The 13,608-nt window shown below is 41.3% G+C and overlaps 1 protein-coding gene across 1 annotated transcript in view; it reads right to left on the bottom strand.

The window, feature by feature from the left end:
- The window catches only part of BTC (betacellulin), a 102,008-nt gene extending 100,648 nt beyond the window's left edge, over nucleotides 1-1,360 (bottom strand). Inside the window, exon 1 of the mRNA XM_075849784.1 lies at nucleotides 1,274-1,360. Coding sequence (XP_075705899.1) covers nucleotides 1,274-1,360 — 87 coding nt within the window. The remainder of the gene's footprint in view (nucleotides 1-1,273) is intronic.
- Between the last annotated feature and the right edge of the window lie 12,248 nt (nucleotides 1,361-13,608).

Below are 13,608 nucleotides of genomic sequence, written 5' to 3'. Positions count from 1 at the left end.
TGAAAACAGTCTGTCTTTTCAGACGTAAAAGCCTCTCATCGTGTGCACATACCCTAAGAGTTTCTTTGGAAGAGGAATGCTCCAGCACCAATGAAAGGGGCGTCAACCTCCAACGAGAACTGACATCTGGATGGTGTAGAGCGAAGGCAGAAGTGAAGGACCTTTTAAGCTCTGAAAATGCAGTTTCAGCTTAAGGGGGCCACTTCCTTGCATTTGCTCCCTTTCTCTTGATGGCAGAGATGGGAGCGGTAAGCAAGGAAAAGTTATGGATAAATTGTCAGTAGAAGTTCGCAAAACCCAGAAACCTCTGTATAGCTTGAAGACCTTGAGGGCGACTTGAATCTAGAACAGACTTTACTTTCTCCATATACTTTTTGAGTCCATGATTAGAGACAGTACAGCCGAGGAAGGGCAAGGAATTTTTTTTAAAGATGTATTTCTCCAATTTAGCGGCAGTACTTGGCGAACATGCTTCCGGTGTGTTGTCAGATCAGGTGAGTAGATCACGATGTCGTCCAGATAAACCACCACACAGACATACAACAGATCCCGGAATAATTCCTGGAACACAGCTGGAGCATTACACAAGCCAAAGGGCATCGCAATATATTCATAGTGGCCGTCTTGGGTGTTAAATGCGGATTTCCACTCTTCACCCTTGCGGATAAGGATCAAGTTATAAGCCCCATGGACATCCAGCTTAGTGAAAATCTTGGCTCCACTAATACAGTCGAAGAGCTCAGAGATAAGCGGCAAGGGGTACTCGTTTTTGATAGCAATCTTATTTAGACCACACGTGAAGATAAGAGCAGCACAGCAGAACTGGACCTCACAAAGGTCAATTGGTTGCCAGCCTCCAGGGATCGGACTTGTGAATCCCTCAAATGTAGACAAATCGAGGAACTCCAAATAGAATATGTCAAAAAAACTGGTTTTTAGTCACCCATATGTGCAAGGGAAGCAACGTTTCAGCTGCTCAATGCAGCCTTGGTCAAGCAATAATACACAGTGTATTAATCCTTTTATACAGTCCACAGCGGGAGGGACAAAAATTCAGCATTAGCATATCCAAAAACATTAATTCGATTAAGTGTAAATACATAATATGATCATGATATCAATAGCACAGTGATTATAAATAAACAATTATTATAGAGCGATACAATGTAGATAGCAAAGAGTGTTAAACACATAATCTCAAGTATAGATCACAGCAGGGTTAATCAATTATTTAAATCAAACAGCCCATATATGTAAAATTGCTGCCACTCACCCAAAAAATAGAAGAGCTCAGCCAATCATGCGAACTTGCGTTGTATACTTTGTCGATAATCGGCGTCTGATGTCCGTTATTATGCATGTCTAAAGAATGATGTGACTAAAATTGTTCACGACTACCTGTCAAAACATGGGGCTACGATCAAGCGTCCATGGTTACAACCAGTGAGGGGGAAAGCAGTAGAGTAGAACACGGACCTCCGCGCATTCATGCTCATAACACCAGTGTGTACACTAGATAGAGCCGCTCACTAAACGGTGGATAAAGGGAATAGAAAAAGGGAAATGACCAAAAAATGCCCTATAGGATTTCAACAGTTCACTAAATGGAGGAGACATATGAGCAAAATACTGGAGATATCAAAATATTATAGAACGGCCTCATAGTGAGAGGACTCCAGGTTTTAAATGTCTCGGCAACAGTAAATCCACACTCAGTGCAGATTATTGATGTTCCAGATGTACACACAAAGACCACAGCATGTATATACCACCCTGTGGTTATAATGGTGCCATCCCACAGGGCTCAGTTAACCCTAATGGGTCAACAAACACTAGCCACATTAATGGGGCCCACCAGTAAAAAAAAAACTTAAAATAGGACAATGCATCATAAAACCTACTCCACCAATACACCTCACCTAAACAAAAGTATAGTGATCGTGAAGTCAAACATAAAAAATAACTGTTACAAAATGTTGAAAAAATTACTGTAGCCCATTTTAATCGCATGTTTTGAAGATAGAAAAAACAATTATTATGCTCTTCAGATTGGGTGAGTATCCAGCTTCACATCAAGGATGTATAGTAATATACACGGATCTCTGAGATTAAAAGCAAAAACAAAAATTACCACCTTAATAAACTTCAATGCATAGGTATCAGTAAAGAACCAAAGTGCAATAAGTGCATGTAAAAAGACCCAAATGTTCTTAAATCACCTTACTACTCTGCGGATTCTCAAATGACAGGATAAAAAGAGGGATAACAGAAAAGGAAGATCACAAATCCATACACCCCCCCCCCCCCCCCCACAAGACAATACATCTCATATAAACACCTTTAACCCCTTCAGGACTGGGCCTGTTTTGGCCTTCAGGACGAAGCCGATTTTTCAAATCTGACATGTGTCACTTTATGTGGTAATAACTCCGGAATGCTTTTACCTATCCAAGTGATTCTGAGACTGTTTTCTCATGACATATTGTTCTTTATGTTAGGGAAAAAATTTAGTCGATAAATTCAATATTTATTTGTAAAAAACATCAAGATTTAGAGAAAATTAACAAAAATTAGCATTTTTCGAAATATTAATGTATCTACTTGTAAAACAGATAGTAATACCACACAAAATACTTACCAGTTTACATTTCCCATATGTCTACTTTATGTTTGCATCGTTTTTTGAACATTCTTTTATTTTTCTAGAACGTTACAAGGCTTAGAACTTTAGCAGCAATTTCTCATATTTTCAAGAAAATTTCAAAAGCCTATTTTTTCAGGGACCAGTTCAGTTCTGAAGTGGCTTTGAGGGCCTTATATATTAGAAAGTCCCCATAAATCACCCCATTTTGAAAACTGCACCCCTCAAAGTATTCAAAACAGCATTCAGAAAGTGTTTTAACTCTTTAGGCGTTTTACAGGAATTAAAGCAAAGTAGAGGTGAAATTTACAAATTATATATTTTATTTTTTTTGAAAATTGATTTGTAATACATTTTTTCTGTACCACAGACGGTTTTACCCTAGAAATGCAACTCAATATTTATTGCCCAGATTCTGCAGTTTTTAGAAATATCCCACATGTGGCCCTAGTGCGGTAATGGACTGAAACACAGGCCTCAGAAGCAAAGGAGCACCTAGTGGATTTTGGGGCCTCCTTTTTTTAGAATATATTTTAGGCACCATGTTAGGTTTGAATAGGTCTTGTGGTGCCAAAACAGTAAAGACCAGCCAAAAGTGACCCCATTTTGGAAACTACACCCCTCAAGGAATTTATCTATGGGTATAGTTAGCATTTTGAACCCACAGTTTTTTTGCTAAATTTATTTGAATTAGTATGTGAAGATGAAAATCTACTTTTTTTCTGAAAAAAGAAAGACATTTTTAATTTTTACAAGGAATAAAGTAGAAAAAACACCCCAACATATGTAAAGCAATTTCTTCCGATTATAGCAATACCCCATATGTGGTAATAAACTGCTGTTTTGGACCCACAGCAGGGCTCAGAAGGGAAGGGGCGCCATTTGGATTTTGGATTTCTGATTTTGCTGGAATAGTTTTCAGTGCCGTGTCGTGTTTACAATGTACTGGAGGAACCAAAATAGTGGAAACAGTTGTTTTGCTGAATTCATTGGAATTAGTCTGTAAAGGTAAAAATCGACTTTTTTCCTGAAAAAACGTAGACATTTTTAATTTTTACAAGGAATAAAGGAGAAAAAGCACCCCAACATTTGTAAAACAATTTCTCCCGATTATGTAAATACGCCATATGTGGTAATAAAGTGCTGTTTGGACCCACAGCAGGGCTTAGAAGGCAAGGAGCGCTATTTGGCTTTTGGAGCTCAAATTTAGTTGAAATAGTTTTTGGGTGTCATGTCGAATTTGTAAAGCCCCCGAGGGACCAAAACATTGGATGCCCCCTGAAAAGTAACCCCATTTGGAAAACTACACCACTTAAAGGGAATGTGTTGCCAGCAAAACATGATTTTTTTTTTTTTTGTTAAACAATTAGTGTGTAGGTGATTAAACATTGTTCTGATTTTTTTTTTTTTTTCCACGAGTCAGGAAATATTATAGATTGGATTCTAATTTATAATATTTCCCAGCACTGGTCACTAGATGGAGCCATTCCCAAAATTGCAGCATTGCATGTGGTAAAGCAACCACATTGCTTTATGCTGCAAAATTGGGTAAAAAGCCCTCGCTCTAGTGAGCTCTCAGAATCCCCCCTCCTTTATCCTGGCTAGTGCCGGGATAAACGAGGGGATTGAACGGTCTAACCTCCTACACTGTGTGTCGCCATTTTTTGAGCTAACACACAGTGTAGAAGGTTTACATACAGTAGTAAACACACTGAAACACGAACATACATAGAAATCTCTTACCTGCTCCTGCCGCCGCGGCTCCCTCCGGCCCGTCCGCTCCGTCTGCTGCCGCTGGTCCAAGTGCACAAGTCCGGAAGCCGCGACCGGAAGTAGTAATCTTACTGTCCGGCCGCGACTTCCGGTCCACAGGAAAATGGCGCCGGACGGCGCGCATTTCAAATTGGACTGTGTGGGAGCGGCGCATGCGCCGTTCCCACACAGACGGCGTACATTGAAGTGGATGGAACGGGCCCTGTTCGCAGTCCCTATGGGACTGGAGCTGCCGTATTCCATTTCTGTATGTGTCGTTAATCGACACATACAGAAATGGAAAAAAAAATGGCAGCCCCCATAGGGAAGAAAAAGTGTAAAAATAAGAAAAAGTAACACACAAACACACAAATAAATACAAAGTTTTTAATAAAGCACTAACATCTTTAACCCCTTCCCTCTTTAGCCACTTTTAACCTTCCTGACAGAGCCTCATTTTTCAAATCTGACATGTGTCACTTTATGTGGTAATAACTCCGGAATGCTTTCACCTATCCAAGCGATTCTGAGATTGTTTTCTCGTGACACATTGGACTTTATGTTACTGGCAAAATTTGCTCGATATGTTCAGTATTTAATTGTGAAAAACACCAAAATTTAGCGAAAAATTGCAAAAATTAGCATTTTTCTCAATTTAAATGTATCTGCTTGTAAGACAGGCAGTTATAATACACAAAATTGTTGCTAATTAACATCCCCCATATGTCTACTTTAGATTGGCATCGTTTTTTGAACATCCTTTTATTTTTCTATGACCTCACAAGGCTTAGAACTTTAGCAGCAATTTCTCACATTTTCAAGAAAATTTCAAAAGGCTATTTTTACAGGGGCCAGTTCAGTTGTGAAGTGGTTTTGAGGGCCTTATATATTAGAAACCCCAAAAAAGTCACCCCATTTTAAAAACTTCACCCCTCAAAGTATTCAAAACAGCATTTAGAAAATGTCTTAACCCTTTAAACATTTCACAGGAATTAAAGCAAAGTAGAGGTGAAATTTACAAATTTCATATTTTTCTGCAGAAATACATTTTTAATACAATTTTTTTTATAACACAGAAGGTTTTACCAGAGAAATGCAACTCAATATTTGTTGCCCAGTTTTTGCAGTTTTAGGAAATATCCCACATGTGGCCGTAGCGTGCTACTGGACTGAAACACCGGCCTCAGAAGCAAAGGAGCACCTAGTGGATTTTGGGGCCTTATTTTTGTTAGAATATATTTTAGGCACCATGTCAGGTTTGAAGGGCTCTTGCGGTGCCAAAACAGTCAAAATCCCCCAAAAGTGACCCCATCTGGGAAACTAGACACCTCAAGGAAATTATCTAGGGGTGTAGTGAGCATTTTCACCGCACAGGTTTTTTACAGAAATTATTGGAAGTAGGCCGTGAAAATTAAAATCAACATTTCTTCAAAGAAAATGTAGGTTTAGCGATTTTTTTTCTCATTTCCACAAGGACTAAAGGAGAAAAAGCACCGCAAAATTTGTAAAGCAATTTCTCCCGAGTAAAACAATACCTCACATGTGGTAATAAACGGTTGTTTGGAGACACGGCGTGGCTGAGAAGGGAAAGAGCGCCATTTGGCTTTTGGAGTTCACATTTAGCAGGAATGGTTTGCGGAGGCCATGTCACATTTACAAAGCCCCTGAGGGGACAAAACAGTGAAAACCCCAAACAAGTGACCCCATTTTGGAAACTATACCCCTTGAGGAAATTATCTAGGGGTATAGTGAGCATTTTGACCCCACAGGTTTTTTGCAGAAATTTTTGCAAGTAGGCTGTGAAAATGAAAATCTACATTTTTTCAAATAAAATGTAGGTTTAGCTAATTTTTTTTCATTTCCACAAGGACTAAAGGAGAAAAATCACCATAAAATTTGTAAAGAAATTTCTCCCGAGTAAAACAATACCCCACATGTGGTAATAAACGGCTGTTTGGACACACGGCGAGGCTGAGAAGGGAAAGAGCGCCATTTGGCTTTTGGAACTCAAATTTAGCAGGAATGGTTTGCGGAGGCCATGTTACATTTACAAAGCCCCTGAGGGGACAAAACAGTGGAAACCCCCCACAAGTGACCCCATTTTGGAAACAACACCCATTGAGGAAATTATCTAGGGGTATAGTGAGCGATTTGACACCACAGTTTTTTTGCAGAAATTATTGGAAGTAGGCCCTGAAAATAATAATCTACATTTTTTCAAAGAAAATGTAGGTTTAGCTAATTTTTTCTCATTTCCAGAAGGACTAAAGGAGAAAAAGCACCACAAAATTTGTAAAGCAATTTCTCCCGAGTAAAACAATACCCCACATGTGGTAATAAACGGCTGTTTGGACACACGGCAGGGCTTAGAAGGGAAAGAGCACTATTTGACTTTTTGAGATCACATTTAGCAGGAATGATTTGCGGAGGCCAGGTCACATTTGCAAAGCCCCTGAGGGGACAAAACAATGAAAACGCCCAAAAAGGGACTCCATTTAGGAAACTACACCTCTTGAAGAATGCATCTAGGGGTGTAGTGAGCATTTTGACCCCACAGATGTTTCATAGAATTTATTAGAATTAGGCAGTGAAAATAAAAACAGTCCTTTTTCTTCAATAAGACGTAGCTTTAGCGCAAATTTTTTCATTTTCTCAACAAATAAAGGAAAAAAAGAACCCAACATTTGTAAAGCTATTTCTCCCGAGTACGGCAATACCCCATATGTGGTCATAAACTGCTGTTTGGGCAAACGGCAGGGCTCAGAAGGGAAGGACCGCCATTTGGAGTGCAGATGTTGCTGGATTGGTTTCTGGGCACCTGTGGGCCCAAAACAGTGGAAACCCCCCAGAAGTGACCCCATTTTGTAAACTACACCCCTCAATGCATTTACCAAGGGGTGTAGTAAGCATTTTAACCCTGCAGGTGTTTTGTAGAAATTAGTGTGCGCTCAATGTTGCAGAGTGAAAATGGGATTTTTTTCCATAGATATGCCAATATGTGGTGCCCGGCTTGTGCCACCATAACAAGACAGCTCTCTAATTATTATGCGGTGTTTCCCGGTTTTAGAAACACCCTACATGTGGCCCTAATCTTTTGTCTGGACATATGACAGGGCTCAGAAGTGAAGAGTACCATGCGGAGTGGAGGCCTAATTTGGCGATTTACAAAGTATTGGTTCACAACTGCAGAGGCTCAGATGTGAAATAATAAAAAGAAACCCCTGATAAGTGACCCCATTATGGAACTGCACCCCTCAAGGCATTTATTAAGGGGTGTAGTGAGCATTTTCACCCCACAGGTCTTTTCCATAAATGAATGCGCTGCGGATGGTGCAAATTAAAAATTTATATTTTTCCCTAGATATGCCATTCAGTGGCAAATATGTCATGCCCAGCTTATGACGCTGGAGACACACACCACAAAAATTGTTAAAAGGGTTCTCACGGGTATGACGGTGCCATATATGTTGAAGGAAACTGCTGTTTGGGCACGCTGTAGGGTTCAGGGCCGAGGGAGCACCATTTGGCTTTTGGAGAGCGGATTTTGCTTGGTACTATATTTGTTTGAGTATTGCTGGTGTTTTATAATGTGGGGGTACATGTAAGCGGGGCGGAGTATATAAGGGGCATAGTCAGGTGGTATAAAAAAATAAAAATAATCCATAGATGTGTGTTACGCTGTGAAGCAATCCTTTCTGCACAGGCCGGTGTCGCACTGATAAATGGTGTCATTTCTTATCCCCCTTTTGGTCCACACTCCGCGCCTTTGTAGTTTGGGGAATTTTGCTGGGAAAGTATTATCCTGGTATAATACGGGCACCGTCGCTTCCATCGGATATGATTGGGCCCTCCCTTCCTGGTTCCCTAATTTTAGGTCCTTGATAAATCGCCTCTTGAAACAGAAGAAATGTTCTCCTCGGGCACAACTGCATATTTTTTTATTTCCTGACTTATTGGAGCCATAACTAATTTTATTTTTCATAGACGTAGCGGTATGAGGGCTGGTTTGTTGCGGGACGAGCTGTAGTTATTATTGGTACCATTTTGGGGTACATGTGACTTTTTGATCACCTTTTATCCTATTTTTTGGGATGCCAGGTAAACCAAAAAACGCAATTCTGGCACAGCTTTTTTTGGTTTTTTTTTATACAGAGTTCACCACGCATTATAAACTACATGTTACCTTTATTCTGCGGGTCAGTACGATTCCGGCGATACCTCATTTATAGAACTTTTTTATGTTTTACAACTTTTTGCACAATAAAATTACTTTTGTAAAAAGAATGTATTTTTTCTGTCGCCAAGTTGTGAGAACCATAACGTTTTAATTTTTTTGTCGACGGAGTTGTATGAGGGCTTGTTTTTTGCGGGACGAGCTATAGTTTTTATAGGTACCATTTTTGGATACGTGCGACTTTTTGATCACTTTTTATTGTAATATTTGTAGGGCAAAGTGACTAAAAAACAGAAACTCTGGTAACGTTTTTTACGGGTTTTTTTTACGCTGTTCACCGCGTGCAATAAATAATATAATATTTTGATACCTCCGGTCGTTACGGTCGTGGCGATACCAAATACATATGGTTTATTATTATTTTTCAATAATAAAGGACTTGATAAGAGTAAAAGGGGGATTGTGTGTTATTTGATTACTTGAAACTTTTATTGTTTTCAAACTTTTATTTTTTGCACTTTTTTTTACACTTTTTTATACTTTTTTTACACTTTTTCTCAAGTCCCACTAGGGGACTTGAAGGTCCAACGGTCAGATTTTTTTTTTTCTAATACATTGCACTACCTATGTAGTGCAATGTATTAGATCTGTCAGTCATTCACTGACAGCAAGCCGTTTGGGCTTCGCCTCCCGGCGGGGCCTAAATCGGCTTCCGTAATGGCAGAGCAGGAGACCATTGTGTCTCCTGTTGCCATAACAGCAGTCGCCAGTCCCGATTGCCTGTCAGGGCTGGCGATCTGCTTGTAACCGCTACGATGCAGCAATCGCTTTCGATTGCTGCATCGAAGGGGTTAATGGCAGGGATCGGAGCTAGCTCCTGTTCCTGCCGTTACAGGTGGATGTCAGCTGTACAGTACAGCTGACTTCCACCGCTGATGACGCCGGATCAGCTCCTGACCCGGCGCCATCTTGCCGGCAGCTACGGAGGCCGATCAGGCTCCGCCGCCGGGCGGATCTTGACCGGCTTCGGTGCTAGGCAGACCGGGAGGCCAGTATTAGGCCTCCGGTTGCCATTGCAGCCACCGGAACCCCGGCAATTTCATTACTGGGGTTCCGATGAGCTGCAAACACCTTAAGTGCAGCGATCGCGTTTGAGCGCTGCACTTAAGGGGTTAATGGCGGGGATCGAAGCTAATTTCGGTCCCCGCCGTTACAGTCGGATGTCAGCTGTAAGATACAGCTGAGATCCGGTGATGATGGGACCGGCTCAGCTTCTGAGCCGGTGCCAAACGTTTGACGTACATGTACGGCAAGATGCGGGAAGTCAGTACTTTCCATGACGTACATGTACGTCAAATGTCGGGAAGGGGTTAACATATTAAAAAAAAAATTGTGGTGACACTGTTCCTTTAAGGAATCTATCTAGGGGTATAGTGAGCATTTAGACCCCACACGTCTTTTGCAGAATTTGCAATTTCTCCCGAGTATGGCTATACCTCACATGTGGTCACAAATGCTTTTTCATTAGAAAGTAATTAACCCTTTCCGGACTGATCCATGTTTTGCTTTTTCTTTTTACATTTTTCCCTCTCCGCTTTCCGAGAGCCATAACTTTTTTATTTTTCTGTCAATAGATCGGTGTGAGGGCTTATTTTTTGCGGGACGAGCTGTAGTTTTTACTCGTACCATTATTTGGTACATACAACTTTTTTAGCACTTTTTATCAAATTTTTTGGTAGAGCCAAGGTGACCAAAAAACAGCGGATTTGCCGTTTTAAATTCTATATTTTTCACTGCGTTCACCGTGCGAGTTAAATAATGGTATATTGTAATAGTTTGGACTTTTATGGACGCAGCGATATCAATTTTGTGTATTTTTTTACATTACTTTAGAGAAAAATGTGAAAAGGTTGTTTTTTTGGACTTTAAACATTTATTTAATTTTTTCCACTAATAATAACTATTTACTTTTGTTTTTACAAATTTTATTAGTCCCCATAGGAGACTTGAACCAGGGATCATTAGATCACTGGTAGAATACACTGCAATACTAATGTATTGCAGTATATTGTAATTTTTACATGCTCCTGTAACAGCGCGATCGCTGTTTCTGTCCGTTAGTCCCGTGTGTCAGCTGTAATACACAGCTGACACCCGCAGCGTATGGCACGGACTCAGTGAGTGAGACGCTCCATACATCACCCCCCACACCACGACATGCTATTAAGTCATGGTGTGTGAAAGGTTTCATGTGCAGCGGATGGTGCAAAATGAAAATTAAAATTTTCGACTGATGTGCCAGTTTAGTGCACTATATGTTGTGCCCAGTTTGTGTCACAAATACCACAAATAAAATATTAACAGGGTTCTCCCGGGTATGGCGATGCCATATCAGTGGACGTAAACGGCCGTTTGGGCATGCTGTAGGGCTCAGAAGGGAGGGAGCGCCATTTGGCTTTTGGAGCACAGATTTAGCTTGGTAGTAGCTGTGGCGTTTTGCTGGTATTTCAGTTTATAATGTATAGGGTACATGTAGGCTGGGTAGAGTACATTAGGGGCATAATAAGAGGGTATAATAATGGGGTAAATAAACAAAAAATCTGCAGATATGTGGCCAGTGTCGCACTAATAAATGGCGCCCGATCTTATCCGCTTTTGGAACACTGCACATTTTGCATCGCTATATTCTGGAAGCCAGAACTTTTTTTATTTTTTCACCTCCGGAGCCGTGTGAGGGCTTATTCTTTGCAGGACAATCTGTAGTTTTCTTTGGTACCATTTTGGGGTACATGCGATTTTTTTTTTCATCACTTTTTATTCCATTTTTCGTCAAGCAAGGTGACCAAAAACATTCAATTCTGACAATGTTTTTTATTTATTTTTTACGGCTTTCACCCTGGGCTATAAATGACCATTATACTTTATTCTACAGGTCGGTACGATTACGGCGATACCATATGTATATCGTTATTTTTACATTTTGCAGCGTTTGCGCAATAAAAGAACTTCTTAATAAAATAAACAATTTTTTGTGTCACCATATTCTGAGAGCCATAACTTTTTCATTTTTCAGTCAAAAAAGCTGTGTAAGGGTTTGTTTTTTGCGGGACAGGATGTAGTTTGTATTGGTACCATTTTGGCATACATGCGACTTTTTGATGACTTTTTATTGTACAGGGTGGGCCATTTATATGGATACACCTAAATAAAATGGGAATGGTTGGTGTTATTAACTTCCTGTTTGTGGCACATTAGTATATGGGAGGGGGGAAACTTTTCAAGCTGGGTGTTGACCATGGCGGCCATTTTGAAGTCGGACATTTTGTATCCAACTTTAGTTTTTTCAATGGGAAGAGGGTCATGTGACACATCAAACTTATCGAGAATTTCACAAGAAAAACAATGGTGTGCTTGGTTTTAACGTTACTTTATTCTTTCATGAGTTATTTACAAGTTTCTGACCACTTATAAAATGTGTTCAAAGTGCTGCCCATTGTGTTGGATTGTCAATGCAACCCTCTTCTCCCACTCTTCACACACTGATAGCAACACCGCAGAAGAAATGCTAGCACAGGCTTCCAGTATCCGTAGTTTCAGTTGCTGCACATCTCGTCAGTTTTACGCAGCGGACACAGCTCCGTGAAAAACAAGGAATGTCTGAACGGCCCCATTGACTTACATAGGTCCGTGCGACGCGCGTGACAATCACGGATGTGAACTATGCTCATGTAAATAAGGCCTAAGTAATTTTTCCCTATCACCACATCTTCTAAGAGGTGTTATATGGTCTATAATCCAAAAACTAAGCTGATTAACCCTATGTTGTGCTTCCCAAAAGTGTCTGGGTATCGGTAATTCAATTTTCTTAGTATAAATCGTGGATTTGTGGGTATTAAGTCTAACTATACACTCCGTAGTCATTTCCCCTACATACAGGAGTTTACATGGACACATTAGAACATAAATAACAAAATCTGATATGTTGAATCTTGTATACCTTGCCAGAAGTTGGGTGTGTAAAGGTATTAACATTTGTCATGTCCGTGGCTGCGGGCCATCAGGTTCACTCACCTCCTCACGGCCGCAGCCATGGGTCTGCGAGCACTGGCCTCAGTCTCCTCCTCAGGAGACGCAGGGCTCACTTCCACTCACCTCGGCCAGGTCCCGTAGGGTGCGCACGCACGCTCGTACCCGCTCTTAAAGGGGCAGAGGGCGCACCGGACTTTAATGTGTAATCAACCCATGAGTGCCCTGGACTATAAGAAGGGCCCAGCTCCTTGCTTCGATGCCTGAGCGTGGTTTGTTGTATCCTAGTTTGTCTAAGCAAATGGTCTCCTAGTGTTTTCCAGTTCCCAGTGTTCCCTGTTCCTGTATCCTGTATCCTGTGCTATCCTGGTCAAGTGCCGTGCTGTGCTGTAGTCATGCTGTGCTGTATTCCACGCCTGTCCTGCTACTCCATGCCTGACGTCTACCCGCTGCCTAGTCCCAGCCGAGCCTGCCTTGTTACTGTCCGAGCTGCCACAGGTACCCTATACAAACTATAGACTGTGACCTGCGCCCTGTTGGCCAGCTGCCATACCGCCAAGGCGGTATGGCCCAGTGGGTCCACGAACCCTACGTGACCGCACGCTCAAGCCATGGACACGGCTGGTCGATCCAAGACCAAGATGACGTCACAAGAGATGAGGACGCATATGCTGGACCTCCGGTCTCGACAGGACCAACTCCTCCAGGCCTTGAACATTCTCACACGTCGGCAGGAGGCACAAGCTGCTGTTAATCCAACTACACCTCCTGGCCGTACTGATCTTCAGACTACACCTCCTGGTAGTGTTGATCCTCGTATTTCTCTGCCAATTCCTGACCGCTATGATGGAGACGCAGGGACCTGTCGTGGATTTTTAAACCAGGGCCAGATCCACTTCATGATGAATACCTATACGAGTATAGACCATTGGCATGCGCCAAACAATAATGCTTCCACACAAATCATAAAGCAAATATCAATACCTATACCAGACTGTAAAGACTACTAGTATAT

This window comes from Rhinoderma darwinii, chromosome 1, assembly GCF_050947455.1.
Source record: "Rhinoderma darwinii isolate aRhiDar2 chromosome 1, aRhiDar2.hap1, whole genome shotgun sequence".
NCBI lineage: Eukaryota > Metazoa > Chordata > Amphibia > Anura > Rhinodermatidae > Rhinoderma > Rhinoderma darwinii.
Note: the sequence above shows the minus strand (reverse complement) of the source record. Positions and strands in the feature narration are given on the sequence as shown.